This window comes from Babylonia areolata, chromosome 1 (genome assembly GCF_041734735.1).
Source record: "Babylonia areolata isolate BAREFJ2019XMU chromosome 1, ASM4173473v1, whole genome shotgun sequence".
In the NCBI taxonomy this organism is placed as follows: domain Eukaryota; kingdom Metazoa; phylum Mollusca; class Gastropoda; order Neogastropoda; family Buccinidae; genus Babylonia; species Babylonia areolata.
Window position 1 is genome coordinate 94,689,465 of NC_134876.1, and position 27,057 is coordinate 94,716,521.

Sequence of the window (27,057 nt, forward strand, 5' to 3'; positions counted from 1 at the left end):
TAACTCTGGAGTCTTTTCTCGGTTGCGTACATTAATTCTCCACACTGTTGTTTTTGTTCAGTGTGTGAACCTGCTGCATTTTCTCGTTGTGTATATTTCTGCATTCATTTAAAGAGGATTTTTTTCCTACTCCTTCTAGCAGTATGTAAGTATGTATGTGCGCGTTCATTCTCCAGTTTGATATTTTTTTCCCCTATCACGAGGATTTATGAAGAGGAAGTGTGTGTGTGTGTGTGTGTGTAAGATTATTCTTCAATACATGTGCGTAAGCAAGCGCGCGTGTGCGTTTGTGTGTGTCTCTGTGTGTGAGGAATGTATTTTGGATGTTTGTTCGTATGAAAAAGGTATTGGTGATGGGGGTTAGGAGGGGATGTACAAGTCCAGTATAAAGCATACATACAATGATACATGCGTGTTGTGAGTCCGCCCACCCATGTTCATGCATCTGTGTGTTTGTGCCAGTTATATTTATTTTGTTTCACGTGATAGTCAAGTTTAGGTTTAGTTGATACAGAGTTTAGCTTTACTTAAGCACATGATTGGTAATTTTACCTTTTCCTCACATAATGATAGTCTGTGGGCCTTTGAGATTGAATAGGTCAGGTAGACTATTCCTGTCTTCCTCCCTCATTGGCGATCCTCCATGCCCTCCACCCCCATCACACAATGTGTTTTTTTCATAATTTCTACATTGTCTTTCGCACTCTTTTGTATGAACACACACATATGAAACAGTTAAGTGTGTGTGTGTGTGTGTGTGTGTCACTATATATGTGTTTGTGTGTGTGCATAAAAATTTACATGCTGGTACCTGAATGAGTGTGTGCGTGGTGTGTAGAGGTTCACTTTGAATGGCTATTTTTTGTTCTTGTTTGTTTTTTTTTTTCTTTTTCATTTGCCCTCAACTTATTTATCTGTTGCTATATTTTAATGCATTTACTAAAAGAAAAATGAATAATTATTGTATCATGCTATGTTGATGTTATACACAAACCTAGATGTCAGGAAACAGTGTGATAAAACGAGTTGGCAGTGAGTGTTCTGGAGAAATCCATGCTCTTAGTAGACCATTGTGTGAGACAGTGTTTCCTGTTATGAAAGCCAGCAGGGATGATGAGCTGGGATGAGGATTACTGCTGATATAATTTGCCAGTTGGTTATACAGCTGTGAGTGCCTAACTCGATCTAAATGAGAGTAAGTTGAGAGTGAGTGTGTGTGTGTGTGTGTGTGTGTGTGTGTGTGTGTTTGTGCGCGTGCGTGCGCGCGTGTGTGTATCTTTGACTACAATTGGGTTTGTACACGTTGTGTGTGTGTGTGTGTGTGTGTGTGTGTGTGTGAAATTCTTGGCTTTTGTTCAAATAAACCTTCGTGTGTGAGGAGAGGGGCTGTGTGGTGTGATTATGAATTGATTAAATCAGCCTCTTGTTTGCAGTATTCTGCATTGAAAAGAGAAGTGGTAGCAATTTGAACAAAAAAGTGTACATTTACCTTACCATTGTTTTATTCAGTCAAAGCGTTACAAGGTCAACAGCGGCAAGATGAGTTACCCCCCACCCAATTCATACTCTGGGGGATATCCTCCAGCAGGGGGAGGGTATCCACCCACAGGAGGCTACCCACCCATGGGAGGCTACCCATCTTCAGGCGGCTATCCACAAGCAGGTGGAGGTGGATTTTCTGCACCTGGAGGGCATGTGGGTATAACAAAACAATCAAAGATAATACATTTGCTTAATTATTAGCTGGCATACAAGCCAAACAAGAATGGAATGCAGAAATATTCTACTACAAAGAAATCTGTTGTTTTGAGAAGTATTTTTTAATGTTAATTATTTTAGGAGTATTAGAAACTGTGAATAAAGACAAATTCTACTGTGAAAAAAAACCCTTTTATTTTAAGAATTCTTTTTATATATGTTAAAATTGTAACATGTAAGATTACAGAAACTGTAAGAGAATTTCAACATCATTCTTTCCTAGCGTTTGATTTCCTTTCCTATCTACTGGCAGGTCACCTGAAGTAAAAGAATGCAGACTGCAAGCATTTGTTGATCATATACCACATATTTGCCATTGTATTTGGATTGACCTAGTTTTGATATCTATGGACATGTGTGCATACACAAAGTGAGTCTGTAAATAATCACCCATATTGGGTTGTCATTTGCCTGTGTATGTGTGTGTGTGTGTGTGTGTGTGTGTGTGTGTGTGTGAAACTTTTATAATAAGCATTTTCTCTGGAGGCACATGTAGCATAACGATCTGATAAGATATATTTTCCAGTTATCAGTATATCACCTATAATCTCAAGTGTATGAAGATGATAATTACGCATAGATGAAAGTGGTGTCTTTGATAAATGTTTCAGCCATGGTTGAATTTAAGCAATCATATTAATGTGATGTCTGTAAACTGTTTGCTTCAGAGGCAACGGTAAATGAAATTAATTAATTTAAAAAAAATAAGATTGATACATATCACATTGTAAACATATGCTTTCAAGATAAAGTTAGTTTTATTGATATCAGTCATAGAAAATACAGAGATTAACTTTGGTTTAAACAATATTATATTTTCAAACATGCCACAATGCAACAGTCATAGACATAGGTGATCAGGACAAGAACACTTTGTTCAGACCTGTCGTAGCATACATTTACTTAATAACTAAGTGACACATGTCATCACAGATATTGAGATATTATCTATTGATAAATAGATCAGATAGTTCAGCTAAACTAAATTTAAAAACTGAATGGAGTAAAATACTAGCAAGGAGGAATACTAAATTAGAATGAACCCAAGCAAGTAAACAGATGAAGAAAGGGGAACAATATTTACACACAACCTTACATTATTGAGGTTTGGTTTTCTTTGCAGTATCTTTTGTGCGGTACTGTACGTTTGGAATGTGTTGCGTATTCTGTATATATATGAATGAACTTATGTGTTTTTTGCCCATAGTTTGCCATGCCCACACCCGAATCGGCACACGCAGCTGCTTACCACACCACCCCGGGTGGTCCTTTGCCCTATGCAGCACAGCCAGGTTATGGGCCAGGGGTCAGTCTTTTATGGTGTTTTGTGTGTGTGTGTGTGTGTGTGTGTGTGTGTGTGTGTGTGTGTGTGTGGGAGGGGGTGGTGGGTGTGTGTGTGTGTGTGTGTGTGTGTGTGTGATGTCAGTGGGCATCCATTCCAGTTACACACACACACTCACAGGTATGAATATATATCTGTTTTATCTCTGATTTTTTTTTTTCACAGCCATTTGCATTTACACTCACAATGCTTTGATTTGATCATTTTCAGAGCGAGAAAGTGAAAAGAATAAAATAAAACAAGTTACCCAATCTCTCTTACTATTGCCTCTGTAAATGATGTATTCCCTGTCAATACAAAATTTTTAGCATGCACATTGTTTACCATTTGGGTATTTGTATTTGTATTTTTTGTATTTTGTATTTTGTATTTCTTTTTATCACAACAGATTTCTCTGTGTGAAATTCGGGCTGCTCTTCCCAGTGTCACTACACTACAGCGCCACCCATTTTTTGGTATTTTTTTCCTGCGTGCAGTTTTATTTGTTTTTCCTATTGAAGTGGATTTTTCTACAGAATTTTGCCAGGAACAACCCATTTGTTGCTGTGAGTTCTTTTACATGCGCTAAGTGCATGCTGCACACGGGACCTCGGTTTATCGTCTCATCCGAATGACTAGCGTCCAGACCACTACTTAGGGTCTAGTGGAGGGGGAGAAAATATTGGTGGCTGACTAGTGATTCGAACCAGCGCGCTCAGATTCTCTCGCTTCCTAGGCGGACGCGTTACCTCTAGGCCATCACTCCACTTTGAGGAGTAGAGAGAAATACTATTGTTGCAAAATCTCTCTCTCTCTCTCTCTCTCTCTCTCTCTCTCTGTCTGTCTCTCTGTCTCTCTTTCTCTCTCTCTCACTTTGAAAATGATATTCACTTCGGATTTCAACATTTATTTTTCATGAGGCAAGAAAGGTGTGTATGTGGAGGAGGAGAAGATGGTGGGGCAGTCTTGGCACCCTCCTGTTCAGAATGCTAGAAATGACGATGTGTTTTTTTTTTTTACAGGAGATTAGAGTGGTCAATGTTTTCTCAAAGGACAGCCCATGAAGTGGATGTCACTTGACTGCATCCATGGTCCCCAGTTATCTCTTTGGGTTCTTGATTCTGTTGTTCATTGTTGTTGTTGTTGATGTTCTTTTTTTTTGATGGTCTTTATCCTGATTGTCAGTGAATTGGCATAGTTTGTGTTTCTGTTGTTGGCAGGGCCAACCTCCAGGTCCAGGGATCTACCCACCTCTTCCGAGCGTGGCCATGCCAAGTGCACCCAGTGCCATGCAGCCCACCTACACTCAGGTGAAAGATTTTTTTTTTACACTCAGGTGAACTCAGCTGAAAGATTTTTGGTGGTGATTTTTTTTTCTTCTTTTTTGTGTGGATTCCATGCATTATGCCAAAAAGCTTTTATTTATAAATTCAGAGTTTGCATGGTTGCAAGTCATGGGGAGTAACAAATAGTAAAGGTTGGTAACTCTCTCCATTACACAAGGTACACAACTTCAAGTCAGTGATGCTTACGCTACCGATTTAGCTAGCACATAGGTAAATAAAAGGTACATTGGAACAAACCCAGACACTTCCTTGAAAAAGGAAGCGCCGGGCCTGTCCTTATACCAATCATTTGACATGTGCACACAGCAGCAAAGACAGAAGAAATGTGCAAACACAAATTAGCTTTTATTCAAGACTGGCATAGCCTCTTTAATCCTGAATAAGCTACACAGAACACATGGACAGTACAGAACAAATACATGGTTGCCTCGGTAGTTTATCCACTGGAAATTATACAAATAATGAGGCCAGGATACGATATGATTAACACCTGTGTGCTAGCTGAATCGGTAGCGTAAGCATCACTGACTTGAAGTTGTGTACCTTGTGTAATGGAGAGAGTTACCACCCTTTACTATTTGTTAATCATATTGTTTCCTGGCCTCATTATTTGTATACTTTTCATGGGGAGTAAACAACTGGAATTTTGGGGTTTTTTCCAGGCTGTTCTGACTGGCTTACTCATGGATAGATTCCATGATTTATAAAAAAAAATTAATGTTGAGAAAAAAAAAGAAAAGATCTGAATGAAAAACAATTCTAATGACCATAATTGGACAAGCTTACTTGCATTTTTTGCAATGTATAATTCATTGTGTTAACTCTAACAGTGACAGTGATCACAAAGTTGTAAGGTAATTTAAAATCAGTAAGACAAACATCGTGGCTTTGATGGCCTATTCTCTCAGCTCCAACAGCTTGGGATGTTTGGTGCTTTTGAAAACAAAGAAAAGTGTGAATTTAGAATAATCTTTGAAAAGGAGAGTACCCCCCAAAAAATGGAGTACGGCTGCCTATGGCGGGATAAAAACAGTCATAGATGTAAAAGCCCACTAGTACATTATTTGAGTGCATGTTGCTGCCATAAATGCAGAAGAAGAAAGGGGGAGAACAACCTGTGCAAAAACAGAATTTGGAGTCGGTGTGTTTATACAAGTATATATTTTTTTTATAACAAGGAAGAGTCCTGTGGTTCTGTATTCTAAGTTCCGATAAAATGCTACAGCGCCAAGAAGTATGGAACTGGACAAAATGGCAAGCTGCAGCTCAACTTTTCGCCTCCCAGTGAATGCTTTTTTGTCTTGAAACGAACCATCCTTCACCAGTCAGTCTTACATATAGACTGTAAAGTTCTACAAAATTACAGACTTAGTTTACACCAACATCTATAAACTGTTTTGTTGTGTGAGGAGAAAAATACAGCCAATATCTTTGCAGAGTGTGGTAGAGTTGTTTTATAGAATATTTTGACCTTACCAAAGGATCTTTTTGCTGAATATCTAACAACTCTGTTAAAAGAAAACAGATGAAGAACTTCAGTTTGGTACAAGTTCTTTTAGAAAATACATTTTGTTTTTGCCAGATTTACATAAAAAATGCAAACACACACACAGTGAAACAGCAACTCAGAATCAGCGAACTGCTTCCATCCTATGACCACCTTGCTGTGTGTGCAGCCGGGTTTTGGTGGCCCTCTCCCCTACCCATCACAGTCTCAGCCTGGCAGCTACCCTCCCCAGATCTCAGCCCCATCCACTTTTTACCCACCCCCACCAGGCTACGGTGCCCCGCCGGTGTCGGGAGGCTACCCACCCAGCACGGCTCCTTACGGGGCTTCCCAGCCGGGATACCCATCAGCCACCACCCCAGATTACAGGCCCCCTGATTACGGTGCTCCGAGTTACGGCGCTCCAGGGCAGTATGGGGCTCCACCCTCAGGGCAGTACGGACCTCCGGCCACAGCTGGAGGGTATGGCGCCCCGGCAACGACCAGCTCTGCCGGTTATAGTGGTGCTGGTTCCACAGCCTATGGAAAGGTCCCTCCTGCTGCCTCCTACGTCATCAGGGTCAGTTTGCCATGGGTGGAGAGCTGTCTGTGTGGGCTTAGTTTTGTGCTGGGTAATTGTTTTTGCTTTGTTGTGGAAAGAGGACAGGATTGTTCATTCACACACACACACACACACACACACACACACAGGTACACACAGATACACACACTCACACTTACAGACACATGCACATGCGCACACAGATGATTTGCATCCACACTCACATATGCACTCATAACATCTCGGGCATCTCACTCACCTTAATCAAGAACTACACAGTTTTTACCTGCCACATGTTTGCCATTTCTGGGGGTGTTAGGAGGGCAGGGTGGTACTGGCGGTGTTTCAGTGGTGGAAAGCGACCTTGATCAGTGTATCTGTACCTACCTTCCTTCATGGACAAAGACCTGCTTTTTCATTACATATTCAGAGGTGTTCTTCTGTAGGGCTTAATTGTCTGAAAATGATACTGGTGAGTGTGTTGCTTTAAAAGATTATATGTTGCATGTTTAAAATCTTCTTTGCGGTTTGTATGTGTATATATCTATAGATTTTTCAATTCTTGTTGCCATTTAACTGAAATGTTATACTTTTCATACCTGAATGTTTTCCTTTTTCGTGATTGATGTGCACATAGTATTCATCTCAAGGAGGGTTGTATGGATTTCTTTTGTTTTACTCATCCATTGAGAGAGCATTTGAATGAGGCTAATGAAAAATATAATTTTATGTCTCTTTTAAGTATATTTGAAAAAAAAAAAAAAAATCTTTTGATTCTCTGTAGATGTATTTTCTGTTGAACATCACCCTAGCAGTATGTGGTAATATTGTGGAGGTAGTGTGGACAGTTTGGCACTGTCTCAAACTTGATGCTGTATTTTACATGTGTGTGTGTGACAGGAGGAAGGCACTCTGAAGCCATACCCTCGCTTCAGTGCTGAGGAAGATGTCCAGAAGCTGAGGAAAGCAATGAAGGGATTTGGTAACTTGTTTTTTTAATATTTTTTTTTTTTATCAGTTTGCTTTTCTTTAACTCAGTGCTGCCAGTTAGCTCCCTTGACTTTCCACACAGATGACCCATTTGTATGGGTTAAAAATAAAATCGCCAAAAAACAACTGTTTGAATTTATCATCTGAAAACTTCCAACCTGCTCAGTAACATACCAAGATAGTTGGGGACAAAATACAAAACTTCCTCCCATCTCGTGCTATCATACAGTGAGATGATGAAAGTATCCACATTTTTTGTTCAAACTTTGCACACACTGATGGCATATAAAAATGTAAAACTTTCTGAAGCACCGATCTGGGTCCTTTGTCTGAAACAGTTGTAAACAATAGATCGGGACCCTTCATCTGGAGTGAGTTAAGAGAAATCCTTTTTTTTAATAAGCAAGTCCAAAGAGAAAATAAAACAATGGAAAAAAAGAAGAAATAAACATTAAAAAGAGAGGGAAAAAAAGTTGCACATATACATGTGGCTGTGTAAGAATGTGTGTGCGCACATTCGCGCGCGCGCGCGCATGTGTGTGTGTGTGCATGTGTGTGTGTGTGTGTGTGTGTGCGCGCATGTGTGTGTGTGTGTGTGTGTGTGTGTGCATGTGTGTGTGTGTGAGTGTGTTTGTGTGTGTGAGACACAGTCACTGGAAACTTGAGAGTCAGTGAGAAAGGGGGGGGGAGGGGTTTACAAGATGCATCGGAAATATTGAAACTCAGTGTCTTGATGAAAGGGACACCAAAACAATATATTAGGTGCTGACAAAGTTTGATGCATAGGGAAGATGATTAATACATTAAACAAACAGCAGTGATGACCAAACAGGCTCATGTATGACTGAGCATGCACACAGTTCTCATAACGCACATAATAATAATAATAATGGTACTTATATAGCGCTGAATCTTGTGCAGAGACAAATCTAAGCGCTTTCGCACCAGTCATTCTCAGGCACGCATAACTCTAAAACTGGAGAAACTAAAGACAAGGAAGAGGCAGGGAAGGGAGGCCATTTTGGGAAGAGGTGGGTTTTAAGGCCAGACTTGAAAGAGCTGAGTGTGGAGACTTGACGAAGCGAAAGAGGAAGTTCATTCCAATTGCAAGGTCCAGAGACAGAGAAAGAACGGCGGCCAACAGTTGAGAGTTTGAATCTGGGTATGCGTAAGTGGAGTGGATCCGAAGCTGGTCCTAGTGAGCGAGATGGAGTGTAGAGGTGAAGGCAGCCACAGAGATAGGAAGGGGCTGATTTGTGAATACATTTGTACATGAATACATGGCATGTGCTGTGCATGATTATGGGCTGTTACAAGTATGGCTGAGAACATTTAGTTTTGTGGTATAGTTGCATTTCTGATTTATATTGCAGAAACCTAAAAATGCATTTATTATTATTATTATTATTTTTTTTTATTAGTCTATATCAGTTTCTGTGCAAATTATCTGGCTATTTGGTTATGTCCTTCCTTCCATAGGAAATTAGCAAACAATGAGGCCAGGTGATGAAATGATTAACAAATAGTAAAGAGTGGTAACTCTCTCCATTCACAAGGTACACAACTTCAAGTCAGTGCTGCTTACGCTACCGATTCAGCTAGCACACAGGTAAATAAAAGGTACATTGGAACATCCATTGCCTGATTCTTTCCACCCTGTATTACTCCCCCACCAGTATGCAGGATTTGAGTGATGCGTGTGTGTGCAGGCACGGATGAACAAGCTCTCGTCAACGTTCTGGCTTACCGCAGTAATGATCAGAGGCAGAACCTCAAGCTCATGTTCAAAACCTGTTTTGGAAGGGTAAGATTGTGCATTCATCAACGGATTTTTAGGTTCCAAATGCAGATACAGACACTGTTGTGTTATAAATCATTATGGCAGGGCAAAATTATGCATTCATTAACTGCATTTTCAGTTTCACTGTAATAACTTTTTTTCTTTCTTAAATGTGAACATTGATTGTAGTACCTTGCAAGGCAATGTTCTCCTTTCGCTTAATGGTTTGGGCCATATTTTGGATGCCTTTTTTGTTGTCTTTAATTTCAGTATGGATAGTAGGAGAAAATATTTGAAATTTATATTGTCTTATGTGAGATAACCATACTAGATTTAAAAAAAACCCAAAAAACCTCAGAGTTCATCAGTTCTTTTAAATTGTTAATTCCACTATAGTTCCTCAGTAATTACCACAGGACATATCCGAGGAACTACTTTGCAGGACTTGGTGCAAGACTTGAAGAGTGAGCTGAGCGGTTGTTTTCAAGATGCCATGATTGCACTGATGTACAGACCTGAGGAGTTTGATGCTGCAGAACTTCGCAGAGCCATGAAGGTTTGTCAGGTGTATCCTCATGCTGTTTGCTGGTACAGTTTACAGTGGCTGTTAGCTGGTACAGTTTACAGTGGCTGTTAGCTGGTACAGTTTACAGTGGCTGTTAGCTGGTACAGTTTACATTGGCTGTTAGCTGGTACAGTTTACAGTGGCTGTTTGCTGGTATAGTTTACAGTGGCTGTTAGCTGGTATAGTTTACAGTGGCTGTTAGCTGGTACAGTTTACAGTGGCTGTTAGCTGGTATAGTTTACAGTGGCTGTTAGCTGGTATAGTTTACAGTGGCTGTTAGCTGGTATAGTTTATAGTGGCCGTTAGCTGGTATAGTTTACAGTGGCTGTTAGCTGGTATAGTTTATAGTGGCCGTTAGCTGGTATAGTTTATAGTTTACATTGGCTGGTAGCTGGTACAGTTTACATTGGCTGTTTGCTGGTATAGTTTATAGTTTACAGTGGCTGTTAGCTGGTACAGTTTACAGTGGCTGTTAGCTGGTATAGTTTACAGTGGCTGTTTGCTGGTATAGTTTATAGTTTACAGTGGCTGTTTGCTGGTATAGTTTACAGTTTACATTGGCTGTTAGCTGGTACAGTTTACATTGGCTGTTTGCTGGTATAGTTTACAGTTTACAGTGGCTGTTAGCTGGTATAGTTTACAGTGGCTGTTAGCTGGTATAGTTTATAGTTTACAGTGGCTGTTAGCTGGTACAGTTTACATTGGCTGTTAGCTGGTATAGTTTACAGTGGCTGTTAGCTGGTACAGTTTACATTGGCTGTTAGCTGGTACAGTTTACATTGGCTGTTAGCTGGTACAGTTTATAGTTTACAGTGGCTGTTGGCTGGTATAGTTTATAGTTTACATTGGCTGTTAGCTGGTATAGTTTATAGTTTACAGTGGCTGTTAGCTGGTATAGTTTATAGTTTATAGTGGCTGTTTGCTGGTATAGTTTATAGTTTACATTGGCTGTTTGCTGGTATAGTTTATAGTTTACAGTGGCTGTTTGCTGGTATAGTTTATAGTTTACAGTGGCTGTTTGCTGGTATAGTTTATAGTTTACAGTGGCTGTTTGCTGTTATATTTTATAGTTTACATTGGCTGTTAGCTGGTACAGTTTACATTGGCTGGTAGCTGGTACAGTTTACATTGGCTGGTAGCTGGTATAGTTTATAGTTTACAGTGGCTGGTAGCTGGTATAGTTTACAGTGGTTGTTAGCTGGTGCAGTTTACATTGGCTGGTAGCTGGTATAGTTTATAGTTTACAGTGGCTGGTAGCTGGTACAGTTTACAGTGGCTGTTTGCTGGAAAAGCTTACAGTGGCTGTTTGCTGGAAAAAGCTTACAGTGGCTGTTTGCTAGAAAAGCTTACAGTGGCTGTTTGCTGTTATAATTTATAGTTTACAGTGGCTGTTAACTGGTGCAGTTTACAGTGGCTGTTAGCAGATTGTTTACAGTGGCTGTTAGCTGATTGTTTACAGTGGCTGTTAGCTGGTACAGTTTACAGTGGCTGTTAGCTGATTGTTTACAGTGTCTGTTAGCTGATTGTTTACAGTGGCTGTTAGCTGATTGTTTACAGTGGCTGTTAGCTGATTGTTTACAGTGGCTGTTAGCTGGTACAGTTTACAGTGGCTGTTAGCTGATTGTTTACAGTGTCTGTTAGCTGATTGTTTACAGTGACTGTTAGCTAGTACAGTTTACAGTGGCTGTTTCTTGGTATAGTTTATAGTGGCTGTTAGCTGGTGTAGTTTATAATTTACAGTGGCTGCTAGCTGATTGTTTTCAGTGGCTGTTAGCTGATTGTTTACAGAGGCCTCTGATAAGTTTGAACCCAATACCTCCAGTCAAAAGTCTTTGAAAATAACACATTGTTCGGGCTGCAGGTTTTTCAGCTCATTTCAGACATTTGCTCTGTAACAGCTTGTAGCACACACACTCACACTCAGGCTTGTAGTATCTTATAATTTTGTGAATTGTTTTTGGAGTGATGTCCATGATCCTTTGTGAAACATTTGATTGGAACCAAACTGCATGGCACTTTTGATTATACAGCCTGGTGTCTTTTATACCGTAATTTTAGTTTAAATATCAGTGTATGTCTAATTAAAAGCATCCGATATTGATCGGTTGATTTCATTTGATAAGTATATTAAGATCATGTCGTATGTTAATTCTTTTTCATTTGACAAGAACTGAATTTTCAGGGACTGGGAACCGATGAAGCTGCTTTGATAGAAATTCTCTGCACTCGCACCAACGCCCAAATTCATGCCATAACAAACGCCTATAAACAAAGTAAGTCTAGTATTACTAAGAATAAACTACAAAATTATGGTTTGTTTCATTTATTCCAACAGCAAAAGAACAATTTTGCTCATAAGTCAGATTTCTTTGTGAGGTTGGGGAAGGTGTAGGGTGTGTGTAGTGTTATTCCGTTGACACTAACGTGTCCCACTTGTTGAGCGTAATTGTGCATTATGGTTGGTCAATTGGTTGACATACCAGGTTTCTAAATTTAAGCAAATCTTATTAACATTGCTTAGCAGTACAATTGATTTTCAGTGGGAGGGGGTATTTTGACTTTTTTTTATCTATTTATTTTTTTATCCAGGATTTACTAGATGTCTAGGATGGTATCTTATTCTCAGAATCGTTATCTGTGAGTGATTTTTATGTTCTGTAAGATTTCTCGATGTCGTTCCTTATATTTGATTTCCTCTTTCCATTTTCTAATGTGTTCTGTGTATATTTTCTGATCTTTTTTCTATTCTGTATGTTTTCAGATAACAAAAAATGTTGGTGTATGTTTCAGTGTATGGCAGAAAACTAGATCAAGATATCATCAGTGAAACATCGGGCCACTTCCGTAAACTGCTCGTTTCAATGTGTGCGGTATGTTGCAGCTTCTGCTGACTCATCTGTATTGTACTGTCAGTACAATTAGATGAATAAAAAAAAAAGAATTAAAGAAAAAAAATGCCATTGTGTAAAAGTTTGGGTGATGTCTTCATTTTGTAGATAAAACAACAACCGGAAGAAAAATGTGTGCGAGTAACATTTGCAGTTTATGGGGGGGAGGTGGGGGGTTGGGGAGGGAGGGGGGCTGAGGGGGGGGGGGGGGGGGAGAGAGAGAGATGTTCTTGTGATAAGGAATGATTACATCCACCAAGAAATAATTATTTGTACTTAGTAATAGGAACCATTTTCTTTGCTTAGATAATGCTGTCTCCAGTTTCTTTATTCATAACCCTACAACAGCAGACAGAAGTATGTGTGTGAGCAATGTTCCCTTGTTTAAAAGAAAGAGCAAGAGAGCAATGTTTTCATGGTAAGAAGGAAATGTTTGCATTGTGTCATGAGAAAAACGTGTGAATGATGTGCAGTCTGCCTTTTATTGATTTACCTAAATTGTTTTTCTCAGGGTGGTCGCCTGGAACAGCAGCCAGTGGATCTGCAGAAAGCTCAGACTGATGCACAGGTACATGGCACGACAGCACCCAACACAGCATTTAACTACACATACTTAACCGTGACCCACTAGTGCAGACTCCGGCAGGGGTCTGATTCCTGTCCTGTGCAAACTACTACCCGCCTGTGCGGAGAAAACGAAAGTAGCTACGGCCGATAACCTCCCGAAGTAGGTTACCTCCCCTTTGCATCCCAGACTAGCGCCCTCTTTTTCCGGCATCCATCTTGATTTCCGCTCCTGTGCTCTGCATACGGCTAAGTTTTTTTTTCGTATTTTCTGTCTGTCTATCGATTCCTTGGCGTTCTCGTTTTGTGTCCGATAATGAATCACAACAGGTCACAAAATTACTTGTCCTGATTGGGCGATTGAGCTCAAATTAAATCGCGATCACAATCGACCAGTGGACACGGTGAATAATTATAAAATTCGTGTTGACACTTACTTTCACAGCAATGACAGTGGATAGTGTGGTATAATATTGATCAGTGATTTCAGCTTGGGAGCTGGCAAAGGTAAAAGGGTGAAAATGGTTAGGGAGATGAACAACAGATGTTTTGAGAATAAGATCGTGTTTAACCCTTACATCACCAGCTATTTTCAAGCTGTCAACAGCTGCTGGCTGGCTAAGTCAGCTGCACAGTACAGCTGAAAACCGGCTGTGCAGCAGTGCTGTCAGTGTTACTTGTCAGTTCACTGTCATGTGGCATCAACTCTTCTCCACTGTGACTGTCAGCAGCAAAATCCTTTTCCACCAACTGACTTTCAGTTAGACTTGCAGCTTCCTGTCCCATATTCCATGGTCTAAAGCAAGACTGCTGGTTACAATCTGAACTGGTTGAGGAACTCGCCATTGTTCAAACCAAGTTTTCAAAAGCTGCTGAAAATCACTCCAGACTGTACGAAGGTTGGTTCAACAATGAGAAGGATGTTTCTGGTACATGTGTCAGGAAGTGCTGTCAAAGTTTGGTGTTATTTATTGAAGAGTAGTGTAAGTTTGTTAACTCTAATGCTCTAGTCGCTGATTGGTGCCAGCAGTGTTCTCCCAACAAGTCGCTGTGCAGCTACTGTGGTGTTCTCACTGCAAGAAAGCAACCAAAGGGTGAAAACAAATGGTTTGGGAGAAAAACTATCCTAGGACGTGAGAGATGGAGCAGATAATTCACAGGTACTAACATCTGTAGGAGCTTTTCTGGCAGTAGAAAACTTCTCCATAAAATGCACTGGCAGTCAGTGGCAGTGCTAACAGTTCAGTTCTTATCACAGAATTAAAATCTGCTAAGTGAAAAAGTGTGCAAATCTTTATTCCTTGCAGTTACAATAGTATCAATTACAGTAGCATAATCTGGCCATGTATTCAAGTGCTTTTTACTGTAAGTTGAGTGGTTTGCAGTTCATGCATGCATGTTAATTTAAATCGTGATTGGAGAAGGAAAATTTTCTTTTTGCACGTTTTAGTTTGGCTGGCAGCATGTAGAGCAGAAAAATTCTTCATTTCTCATTTGAAGCCTGTTTTATGCAGTGTCACCGAGGAACCTACAATGACACCTTCTGCCAGAAGAAAACAAGATAAACAGAAATCTTGCTGTCGACACATGACAGACCAGAAGGTGAAACATTCCTTGGTACAGCTGTAAAAGCATTGAAATGTTCTGAAGCATGCATGTGTCAGTTTTTTAGAATCGTCTTGAAAAGCTGATTCTGTGGTGTGCAGAGAATTTACCAGGCTGGGGAGAGGCGGTGGGGCACGGATGAGAGCATGTTCAACATGGTACTGGCCTCGCAGAGCTATGAGCAGCTACGGGCGGTGTTTGACGCCTACAGTCGAGTGTCTGGCAAAGACATTGAGCACGCCATCAAGAGTGAGATGTCTGGGGATCTAGCTACAGGCATGCTGACCATAGGTGAGGACAATGCGTGGACATGTCATTGCATGTGTGTATGGTTGGGGATTGGGGAGGAGTGTGTGTATGTGTTTGTGTGTGACGGTGCCTTTGCATGTGTGTGGATGTGAATGTGTGTGTGGGATTGGGGAGGAGTGTGTGTATGTGTTTGTGTGTGACGGTGCCTTTGCATGTGTGTGGATGTGAATGTGTGTGTGGGATTGGGGAGGAGTGTGTGTATGTGTTTGTGTGTGACGGTGCCTTTGCATGTGTGTGGATGTGAATGTGTGTGTAGGAGTGCTCGGTTCTGTTTACATGTATGCAGTCTGCCTCTGTGGTTGTATGTTGTATTTTTCCAAGTGTGTGAACAATGCACACTGTAAACATGTGTGTGCCTTGAAAATATGTGTATGTGTATTTATGTACTGATTTATGTGTTTGTAATTTCTACATTTAAAATTACCTAAAACAAAAACCTATACATTCTGTGAAACATTTTTCTTTGCCGAGCAAAAAGACTGACCACAGTTTGTATTTGTGATCTGAATAGTTTCCTGAGAAAACTTTTAAACTGCGTTGTTGCAACACCACCCTCTTTCATTTTCAGTGCGGATGATCCGCAGCAAACACGGCTACTTTGCTGAAAGGCTGTACCATTCTATGAAGGTAGGTGTCTCCTGTGGGCCTGTCTGTCCTTTCTGTCAAAGTGAATATGAACTGGTCATTTGTTATCAGAACACTGTCACTTTACATTCAAGTAACAATTTATTTTGTATAGTTAATCAGGCATGAGATTTTTCCGACTACAGTCGGATTTCCGACTGAAAATTGGCTCCAGAGGCCATTTTTGAGATTCGCATAAATCCGTTGAGAAAATCGGAGGGGTGGAGGGGCGGATGAGTTTTTTTTTCCGACCCACAAAGGTTGCACGAACGTTGTCTGACTGATCGACAGGACAGACCCACAGTGTTTGCTAAAATGCCCCATGTTTGGATAAGCGAACCAATTGAGAATAAGTGTTCCTTTGCTCCTCTGTCATCATTCAGCTTATCCGTATTCAGTCGGAATTACAAAACTCACTCGCGGGCTTCATGACCTGCAAAGATGCTTGATTTCGTTGATCGTCTTCAGTCATTGACAAAATGAGAAAACTCGCAAAGGGTTAGAGGATTTTTGCAGCAGAGATCGATAAAGGAGTGAATAATAAGTGGAACTGGGTCTGGCAAGATGAGATTGTGAAAACAGAAGTGAAGAATAAAAAAAATAACTTTACGGGTAGGCGACGTCATTCACAAAATTGACACCCGGGCAAGGCCAAGTGCGATTGGTGTCAGATTGTATGGGTGCAACTCTTCAGTCTAGGCACTGAAATCTGTTTTCACATTTGCATTAAAAACTGAGCGTCCGTTTTCTAGAAGAAAAAATGAAAGAAAAAGCCGATGGGCCGTCAAGTTCTATATCGTTTACCGATGATCTGTCAAAAATGAAAACGGAATGGTCTTTGGAAAGCGTCGTTTGTTGACCCCTTGAGAGGCGATCCAGTTACTTGTCAGAGCACCAAAATCGAAGTCCGAAAGTTTCCTAACGCACTGTGAAAAGCACGCACGCGCACACATGCCGTTGATCACACACGCGCGGCCGGCACAGACATGTGAGCGCGCGCACGCACACACACTAAAACTTGCGCGCACGCACAGATGCATCAGTGCGCGCCATCTCCATCCCTGTCAAGCCACAAGGGCCGTGGGTACATCTGCTTGACCCTCTGTTCATTCACACAAGCTGCCAAGGTTGTGACTGATTGAAACAGAAACTTTGTAGCAACTTATTGATGTCAGTGCCTCTTCTGACACAGCCGAGGCTTCTGTAGTACAGACAGTTCATGGCAAGAGTCAGTGTATTTAGATTTGAGACCTATAGCCGGCCAGATTACCGAAGTTACACACGCACGCACAGACACAGAGCTGAATTGAATGTGCGTGTGCGCACCCACCCACCACCCACCCACACACACACACACACACTTTGAAAAACAACAACACATGAATGCATTCACATATACGCATACTCTGTTTCTTATTTTATCTCTCTCTCCTTCACACTTGCACATGTGCACACATAATATTATGAGCACTCACACAACCACACAGAGCTTGATAATACGCACATGCGCGTGCACACTCACACACACTCTCTCTCTTTCAAGCACACACACACTGAGATTGAAAACACACACACACACACACACACACACACACACACACACACAGAGAATTGTATTTAAAGCAATGCACATATATGCATACATACAAACTTGCACTTTTTCCTCCCCCCTTCCCCCCCCCCCCCCCCCCTCTCTCTCTGTCTCTTTGTCCCTCTCTCCTTCTTTCTGCCTGTCTCTCTCTCTTCCTTGCATATACACACAGAGTTGTATTGAAAACACACACACACACACACACACACACATACACACACACACACACACACACAAACACACACAGTCCATGTTGGGGAACTCTCAGCGGATCCGCTATTTTCAGCGGAAGAGCAGTTGATTTCAGAGAGAAAAAAGTCACTCCCCAAACCCCCGCCCCCCTCCTGCAGACTTCACTTGCATGATTTGCTGAGGTACCTCTCCCCTCTCTCTTGAGTCCCCTACCAGTGCTGAGGGAAAGGGTGGGGGGACGAGGGGGGGTATGAAACCACTGTCAATGACTGTGGCAATTTTGGCATTGAGCCAAGACACTGACCACTAGCTCCAGCTTGCTTGGAAGTGATATAACCTGTCACAGACCCACCCCCTCCTCCCTCCAGTCATTCCACTTCCCCCTTTCTTTCCTCAACCAACACACATGCATGTCAGTGGAACACAGATGGTCAGTTATATTGGTACAGTGCAAACGTGTGTGCTAAGAACATTTTCCTTGAAAACACACACACACACACACACACACACACACACACACACACACACACACACACACACACACACACACACTCTCTCTCTCTCTCTCTCTCTCTCTCTCACTTCACTATTACATCACACCATTTCATCAAAAGGTGGATACCAATGAGAAAATCAGCACAGCTATATACATTTGAGAAGGGGTCAAGTACACTCCATGCCCCAGCCCCGTTCCACCAGATAATAATAATAATAATAATAATAATAATGGTACTTATATAGCGCTAAATCTTGTGCATAAACAAATCAAAGCGCTTTCGCACCAGTCATTCTCACGCAAGCATAACTCTAAAACTGAAAAAAAAAAAAAAATCTAAAAAGACAAGGAAGAGGCAGGGAAGGGAGGCGATTTTGGGAAGAGGTGGGTTTTAAGGCCAGACTTGAAAGAGCTGAGTGTGGAGACTTGACGAAGCGAAAGAGGAAGTTCATTCCAATTGCAAGGTCCAGAGACAGAGAAAGAACGGTGGCCAACAGTCGAGAGTTTGAATCTGGGTATGTGTAAGTGGAGTGGATCCGAAGCTGATCGTAGTGAGCGAGATGGAGTGTAGAGGTGAAGGCAGCCACAGAGATAGGAAGGGGCTGATTTGTGAATACATTTGTAGCATAGAGTGCTGATCTTGTACTTTATTCGGTGTGAGACAGGGAGCCAGTGGAGATGTTGCAAAAGAGGAGTAGTGTGCTCAGATCTTTTCTTTCTGAGGACGAGTCGGGCAGCAGAATTTTGTATGCGCTGAAGGGACTGAATGGATGAGGCAGGCAAACCAGACAATAGAGAGTTACAGTAGTCAAGGCGAGAGAGAATGAGAGAAACGACAAGTCTAGATGTTGCGTCAGTGGACAGATATTTCCGGATGGAACTGATGCGCCGCAGTTGACAGTAGCAGGATTGACATGTCTGATTGATAAATGTTTGCATGGACAGTGTGTTGTCAAGGACAACGCCGAGGTTCCTGACTGAAGTGGACAGAGGGATGGATGTACTGCCAAGTTTGATTGTATTAGTTGTAATGGAAGAGAGTTTTTGTTTAGTTCCTATGATCATTGCTTCAGTTTTGTCCGCGTTCAATTGTAACTTATTTAGAGTCATCCAATTTTGAATATCCAGGAAGCAGTTAGATGTTTCTTGCAAGAGCGACAACAGTTTTTCAGGTGTATCACTCTTCTGGAGTTGAGTGTCATCAGCATAAGAATGATGACTGATACACCAAATATTCATTCTTGTGCTGTAAAAGTCCAGTTTAATTCTTCACTCTTAACTGTCAAATCTGTATACCTACCTCAGGGTCCATATGACTTTAATACAGAGTGGATTTGAACCTTACGGACGGACCAGGACAAAAAAGTTCTCATCACGGGAGACTTTAATGCACACTCGCCATTTTGGGAGAAAGGCTGCCAGTTGATCACCAGCAATCGTTTTATTGAAAACATTGTAGATGCTTCTCTATACCTACTTAACGATGGCAGAATAACACGTGTCCCAGACAATCCAAGTCATAGAGCAACTGCCATAGATCTTACTTTAATCTCACCAGATCTGGCACCAATATGTGACTGGCATACACTGAATGACACTCTTAATAGTGATCATTTGCCTGTTATCACAAGACTTGAATAAAAAATATCTCAGTCAGTAGATCCAACCGAGGATAAAATTCCAAAATTTCATTACAGACTTGCGAACTGGGATAAATTCAGAAGTTTACTTTCATCGTTTCAAATTAACAACATAAATTAACAACATAAACGATACAGATGTCAACAGTTTATATTCGATGTTTACAAATGCAGTCATCACCGCTGCAAATGAATCTATTCCAAAGTTCAAATCGGTTAAAGATCATGAGCACTCTGGTAATATCTGGTGGAATGAGGCTTGTGAAGCAGCAAAGAAAGAAAAGAAGTCAAAATTTAAAATATACTTAAAAGTACAATCCCCCCCAAATCATTTAGAGATGAAAAAAGCTAAAAATAAAGCAGATAGTGTTAACGCACAAGCAAAAGGGCAGTACTGGTCGTCTTTCTGCACAAATGAAGTTTTCAATCATAAAGATATGCAAAGGGTATGGGAAAAACTAAAAACAATGAAAAATGGAATATATTTACCACATCATCATCATCATCATCAGCTGCCCCATGGCGGTTGCCGTTGGGGCGCTACAGATGACCTGTCAGCCAGTCCTCTCCATCCATCCCTGTCTTTCGCACATTTGACCGCCTCGCTCAGCTTCAGTCCTGTCCATTCTGTGATGTTGTCTTCCCATCTCTTCTTCTGTCTTCCTCTCTTCCTTCCTCCTCTGACTGTTCACTGGAGCACTGTCTTGGCAAGCCCCTCTCCTCTTGTTACGTGGCCGAACCATTTTAATTTGCGCCTCTTGATGGTGGTGAGAAGGTCTTCATAGGGACCAATGGCTTGCCTTATTCTGTTTTTGACTTCCTCATTGGTTATGTGGTCTTTATAAGAGATGCCAAGCAGTCTTCTGAAGCATCTCATTTCTGAGGCCTGAATCCTCTTCTCCAATTCTGCTGTAAGGGTCCATGTTTCACAAGCATACAGGAGAACTGAGTAGATAAGAGAACGCATGAGTCTTATCTTTGAGCTGAGCTTGACTGCCTTGTCCTTCCAAATGGTGTTCAACTTGGCTAGTGTTGCAGCATATTTACCACAATGCGGTATTAAACTGGACCATACAGATCTACCTTCAGATATTGAAAAGGCAGAGGTTTTTGCTGACATGTTTAGTAATCATAGTAGAAACACTGGTTTGTCAGAAGAAAATAGAAGGTACAGAGAAAGCCAAGAGAAAAATGAAGCATACCAAGATTCAGAGAGCGTAAATCACCTATATATAAATAGTGAAATAACACCAGATGAAATAAAGGAATGTCTCTCAAATCTCGGCAGCAAAAAAACATCAGTTGGTTTAGACGGAATTTCAAATGGAATGTTGAGACATTTGCCAGGAAATTTGACTGATTTCTTACACTTAATTTTAAAGAAATGTTAGTCTGATGGTGACATTCCTCTTGTATGGAAACAGTCAATCGTTGTCCCAATACACAAACAGGGCAAACACAGAACAGATAAAAACAGTTATCGACCAATTGCCTTAACATCGCATGTATGCAAACTAATGGAAAAAATTGTTCTAAAAAGACTTGTTCATTATTGTGAGAAGTATAGTGTAATTCCTATAAACCAAGCTGGCTTTAGAAAAGGTAGATCCTACACAGAACATCTAGTCAAACTGACTACACAGGTAAAGCAACAGTTTGCAAGGCGAAAAAACGTACTAGCGACTTCTTTTGATGTGAAAAAAGCATACGACCAAGTGTGGCACGCTCGACTTTTATATAAACTGAAAAATATTGGTATCACAGGCAACATGTATGATTATATTAGAAGTTTTTTTTGTCAGATAGATCTATACAAGTAGGAATAGGAAATACCTACTCAAACCCCAGACAATTACACATGGGGTTACCATAAGGATCAGTAATTTCACTGATTTTATTCAATATATTATTAGCAGATCTACCTAACAAGCTAGCTAAAGATACAGTCTTGGTTCAATTTGCTGATGACATTTGTTTATGGATGAAGGTGACAATGAAAAATAAAACACCTACTAGGACATTGTACACGACTGGCTATTTTCAAAATGCCCTGACTGCAATAATACTGTGTGTTGATTGTAATGCTGTTTATGTATTGATTGTTACGATACTGTGTGGTGTTGTAATGCTGTTTATATACTGATTGTTATAATACTGTGTGGTGATTGTAATGCTGTTTATGGCCTGATTGTAATGATTCTGTGTGGTGATTATAATGCTGTGTATGTCCCGATTGTAATGATACTGTTTGTGATGATTGTGATGCTGTTTATGTCCCGATTGTAATAATACTGTTTGTGATGATTGTGATGCTGTGTATGTCCCGATTGTAATGATACTGTTTGTGATGATTGTAATGCTGTGTATGTCCCGATTGTAATGATACTGTTTGTGATGATTGTAATGCTGTGTATGTCCCGATTGTAATAATACTGTTTGTGATGATTGTAATGCTGTTTATGTCCTGATTGTAATAATACTGTTTGTGATGATTGTGATGCTGTGTATGTCCCGATTGTAATGATACTGTTTGTGATGATTGTAATGCTGTGTATGTCCCGATTGTAATAATACTGTTTGTGATGATTGTAATGCTGTTTATGTCCTGATTGTAATAATTATGTTTTAGATGATTGTAATGCTGTTGATTAATGAAGTGATTGTGGTTCTTTAACGTGCTGTTTGTAATGTAAATGTGCTGATTGCAATAATGTTCATGTGCTGATTGTAATGCTGTAGTTATTTTGCAGGGCATGGGGACAGATGACAGAACTCTGATTCGCATCGTGGTGTCTAGGTGTGAAGTTGACATGAAGCAGATCAAAGAGGAATTCCATCGTCGGTACTCGCAGTCACTGGACGCATTCATCAGGGTGTGTACTGGGGAAGCATTTTGTTCTGTTTCTGTCATGTTTTTTGTTTTTTTTTCTGTCATGTTTTTTTGGGTTTTTTTCTATGTGTTTATTGACAGTGTGAGAGGAGATAGAGAAGTTAATGATATTATGCATTGTTGCAAACTTGGAAATTTGAAATGGTTGTGGTTATAAATATTGACATGGCATGGTCACTGGTGCAGTTACTATTGCAGACTTTGACAAACTGTGTGGTGATTTTAAATGTTTACAGCGGTTGTGTTTTGGGGGTAAGAGAACGTTCCAGCTTCCCTTTCTCCTTTTTCCAAGACCTTGCTCTGTTCATATATTTATGATTTATTTTGATTTGGGTTTCAGGATGACACATCTGGGGATTACCGTCGTCTGCTGACAGCATTGATTGGAGGAGTTTCCTGAGAGACCCTGTTGGTTTTTTTGGGTTTTTTTTAATGTTGTCTTCCAATTATTAGGCATCTTAGTCCTTTCTTACATTAATTATCCATCCATTTTCTTTCATGGTATTGCAGTGTTAATAGTAGTGGCCTGCATTAGGTCTTGCAAGACCATGGATTTGAGCCTGTTGTTCACACACCCTGGATCTTTAACAGTGTATGCAAGGACGGGACAGTACAGTTGAGTGACAGTCTGATGCAGATCTCATGATGGCAAGTAGGAGATGAATGGGCATCAGTATGCTCCTTCCTTGGCTGTCTTTTTGCAGTCAGCTACTCATTTGGTTTACTGATTCTTGGCCAACTTGTTTGAGTCAGTCCCCACGGAGAACAGTCCTCAGCGCTTGTTTATATATCAATGGCATCAGTGGAAGAAATTTTTTAAATATTCATCCCAGTCATATGGCCATATTCCAGACATGGCCAGCTATTTTAAGACATTGTTGCTTATGTGTGTGTGTGGACTTGGCCCTCTTCATTTCAAAACTGCACTTTTCCATCTTCAGTTGACAGTCTGAATGTGATATGATGACAATATTGATCAACAATATTGATCAGTGTGTCAGGGATTGATGGTATTTGAGCTAAGTACCTTTGGTCGATTTAGATTTTGGTAGATTCTATTACATTCTAACAGATAATGACCTAGAGATTCTACTACTGTCAAATTCAACTGGATCCTGTAGCAGAATCTAATAGGTTCTGGAAGATTATGGTAGATATGGGAAAGCGTGGTAGATTCTGGGAGATTACATAGATGCTGGGCATTGTGGCACATTCTGCAAGATAATGTAGATACTGGGATTTGTGGCAGTTTTGGAAGATTATGTCGATACTTGCAATTGTAGTAGATTCTAGGAGATTATGTAGATACTGGCAGATTCTGGGAGATTATTTTAGATACTAGGAATTGTGGGAGATTATTGTAGATACTAGGAATTATGGAAGATTCTGGGGGATTTATGAAGATACTGGGAATTGTGGCAGATTCTAGGAAATTATGTAGATAATGGCACATTCAGGGAAATTAAAATAGATACTGGGTGTTGTGGCAGATTGTGGGAGATTATGTAGATACTGGCAGATTCTGGTAGATTCTAACGGATCATGGTACATTCTGTCAGATTCTGCCAGAGTTCACTAGATCCTGGTAGATGCTAGGTACGGACAGGACCTGGAAAAAAAAATCTTGCAGATTCTACTGGATTCTGACAGATTCTAGCAAGATTTGGTAGATTCTGACAGATTGTGGTAGGTCCTGGCAGATCCTACTAGATTAGAGCAGATTCTACTACATTCTCACAGATGCTACTATATCCTGGCAGATTCTTGTAGAATCCACTAGAATGTAATAGAATCTGTGACTTGTAGTGTCTGTGTCCTGTGTTCAGTGCGTCATCTAGTCCATGTCATGGTATCGTGTGTCCGAGTCATATGTCCAGACAAGTCTATTGTCAACCTTGAAAAGTCTTGTAAAGTCGGGTGTCAGAATCTGTGCTGTATCATCATCATGTGTCAGAGTGTGACAACTTGTGTTTGTGTTGTGTTATCACCCGAGTCCTGTCTTGTGTCTTGTTGCCATGTCTTGAGTCTGTGTCTGTGCTATGGCATTCCAGCTCTAGTAGACTCAGTACAGTCATGTCACTGTTTATTTGTGTTCAGTTGCAGCATTTTCTTTATGAACTTCGTATCTTGACAAACTCATGAACTTTGTTTATGTGTTCTGCTGAAGTTGGTGTATCTGTGACAGCTGACGTCTTGAGTGTTTTAGTCTTGTTCAAGTAGTAATGACAGCAATGTGAACATAATGAAAATTTTTTTTAATGAAAAATACAATTACCCATGCCCCCTTTAACTTGTAATTGGAGTGCGTGTTTACCAGTTAACTTCTTAGTCAGTGCTTGTAATTGGAGTGCGTGTTTACCAGTTTACTTCTTAATCAGTGTTTGAATTTGATGTCAGATACTTTTTGGGCTAATTTAATGTGATAGCTAGATATTGCTTTTAATGTTTGAATGAGTGCTAAGTTTGTGAAATGTTTTTTTCTGTATGTCAAACAGTAATCATTTTTACAATGTTGTGGATCTGTGTGTAAACTTTATCAGCTTATCTGTTGCATGCTTGGCTTATCCTTTGCCTTGGGTTTTTCTCCTGTGCATTATCTAACAGTTTGCTTATATCCATCTGGAAAACGAAATCAAGCTCAGGTGAAAGTTATTTTTAGAATCATGTTAACGCCAGAGAATCGATAGACAGACAGAAAATACAAAAAAAACTTAGCCATATGGAGAGCACAGGAACAGGAGTCATAATGGCTGCCGGAAAAAGAGGGCGCTAACCAGCGGGACAAAGGGGAGGTTACCTACTTCCGGGAGGTTATCGGCCGTAGTTTCGTTTTCTCCGCATAGTAGTTTGCACAGGCAGGAATGTCAGACCCCTGCCGGAGTCTGCACTGGTTGGGTCACGGTAACTATGTTATTTAAACGTAATTTTAGATAGAAAATTTCCTTTACTTTCACAAAATGGTGGTATAAAAACTATTAAGGCTGCACTCACGAAGCCCAGACAGTTGCTGACAGCTGCAGGCCAGAAATTGTGTGCATGTCATTTAGCTTTTTCCTGCAATGGCTGCCAGCAGTAAGTGTTCATGCAGATCACCAGTCAGCAGTTTGCTTTGCTAAATGTACAGAAAACAGATGGCTGGCTGATCCAAGGAATCAAACTATTTAATGACACCAGCAGCATGAATGCCTGTGATTCATGATGGATGAAGGAATCTGATCATTGTTGTGCAGAAACATTTATTTAATAATAATAATAATAATAATGGATACTTATATAGCACACTATCCAGAAATCTGCTCTAGGTGCTTTACAAAAACGCTTTTGATAACATAAAACATTATATCTATGTTACATACACACACCAAAATGTGACCACACACACACACACACGCACGCACGCACGTACGCGCACACACACACGCACGCACGCACACACACACACAAACTGCATACATACATTTTAACATACATGTGTATCTAACAGCTACCCTAACAAATACGCACACATAGGCAGGCACAAACTTACATAAACACACGCACACACAATACACATTCATATACATGCATGTAGTTGTGGACCTGCCACAATTGAACTTATTGCTGAGGGAAAAGGTGAGTTTTGAGACGAGATTTAAAAGATGCGAGGGAATCAGAGTGACGGAGGTTATCAGGGAGCTTGTTCCACGTCTTTGGCGATTGAAAAGAAAACGATCTGTGTCCATAGGTCTTACTTCTGACGTGAGGTATCCTGAGAAGTCGAGTATCAGAGGAAGAACGGAGCTGGCGAGACGGGGTATAGATATGGATGAGTTCAGAAAGATACTTGGGGCCAGATCCGTTGACTGCAGAAAAGGTCAGAGTGGATAGCTTATAGTCTATTCGATCAGAAACAGGCAACCAGTGGAGAGACTGAAGGAGAGGAGAAACATGGTCAAATTTAGAAGCTCTGCAAATGAGTCTGGCAGCGTTATTCTGAATTCGTTGGAGTCTGTCTAACAGGTATTTGGGAAGGCCGGCCAAAAGAGAGTTGCAGTAATCCAATCTTGAGAGAACCAGAGAGCATACAAGTGTCTTGGTTGCATCGGTTGAGAGATAGTGGCGGATAGAGCTGATTCTACGCAGTTCCAAATAGGCAACTTTACAGATATTCGAAATGTGCTGTTGGAAGGAAAGAGACTGGTCCAGGATTACACCAAGACTGCGAACAGAGGGAGAAAGTGAAACAGGTTATTTATGACAAAGATGATGATTACAACAGAGTTTGAAAAGTCTTGGACTGCATTATATAATCCATGCATTTCTGTGTCACTCATTACCAGGGGCATTGAATGACTGTATTCTCTGTGTATGCTGCGATTCTGATTAATGGGGTGAAGATCATTTTGATGAAAATTCCGTTTCAATGTTGTGTGTAATCCACCACAATAATATTCATTTCTTCCATGTGGAA

The 27,057-nt window shown here is 40.6% G+C and overlaps 1 protein-coding gene across 2 annotated transcripts; it reads left to right on the top strand.

The window, feature by feature from the left end:
• On the top strand, positions 1-26,031 carry LOC143289695 (annexin-B12-like). Of its 2 annotated transcripts, none has more exons than XM_076598746.1 (15): positions 1-145; positions 1,510-1,695; positions 2,966-3,064; positions 4,300-4,389; positions 6,102-6,491; positions 7,374-7,455; positions 9,173-9,267; positions 9,686-9,799; positions 11,991-12,081; positions 12,599-12,678; positions 13,208-13,264; positions 14,967-15,156; positions 15,743-15,801; positions 22,468-22,590; positions 22,948-26,031. In XM_076598746.1, exons 2-15 carry the CDS (start codon positions 1,540-1,542, stop codon positions 23,005-23,007), a joined length of 1,686 nt encoding a protein of 561 aa, XP_076454861.1. In that variant the 5' UTR covers positions 1-145; positions 1,510-1,539; the 3' UTR covers positions 23,008-26,031. The 2 variants fall into 2 exon arrangements, with proteins under 2 accessions (XP_076454861.1, XP_076454864.1); XM_076598749.1 differs by having other exon boundaries at positions 13-141.
• Positions 26,032-27,057: the final 1,026 nt, after the last annotated feature.

Excerpts from the sequence above, each read along its gene's own strand:
- LOC143289695 (XM_076598746.1), top strand. The coding sequence starts at position 1,540 with ATGAGTTACCCCCCACCCAATTCATACTCTGGGGGATATCCTCCAGCA. Across the intron at positions 7,456-9,172 it reads GAAAGCAATGAAGGGATTTG|GCACGGATGAACAAGCTCTC; the intron begins GTAACTTGTTTT and ends GTGTGTGTGCAG. Across the intron at positions 15,802-22,467 it reads GGCTGTACCATTCTATGAAG|GGCATGGGGACAGATGACAG; the intron begins GTAGGTGTCTCC and ends GTTATTTTGCAG.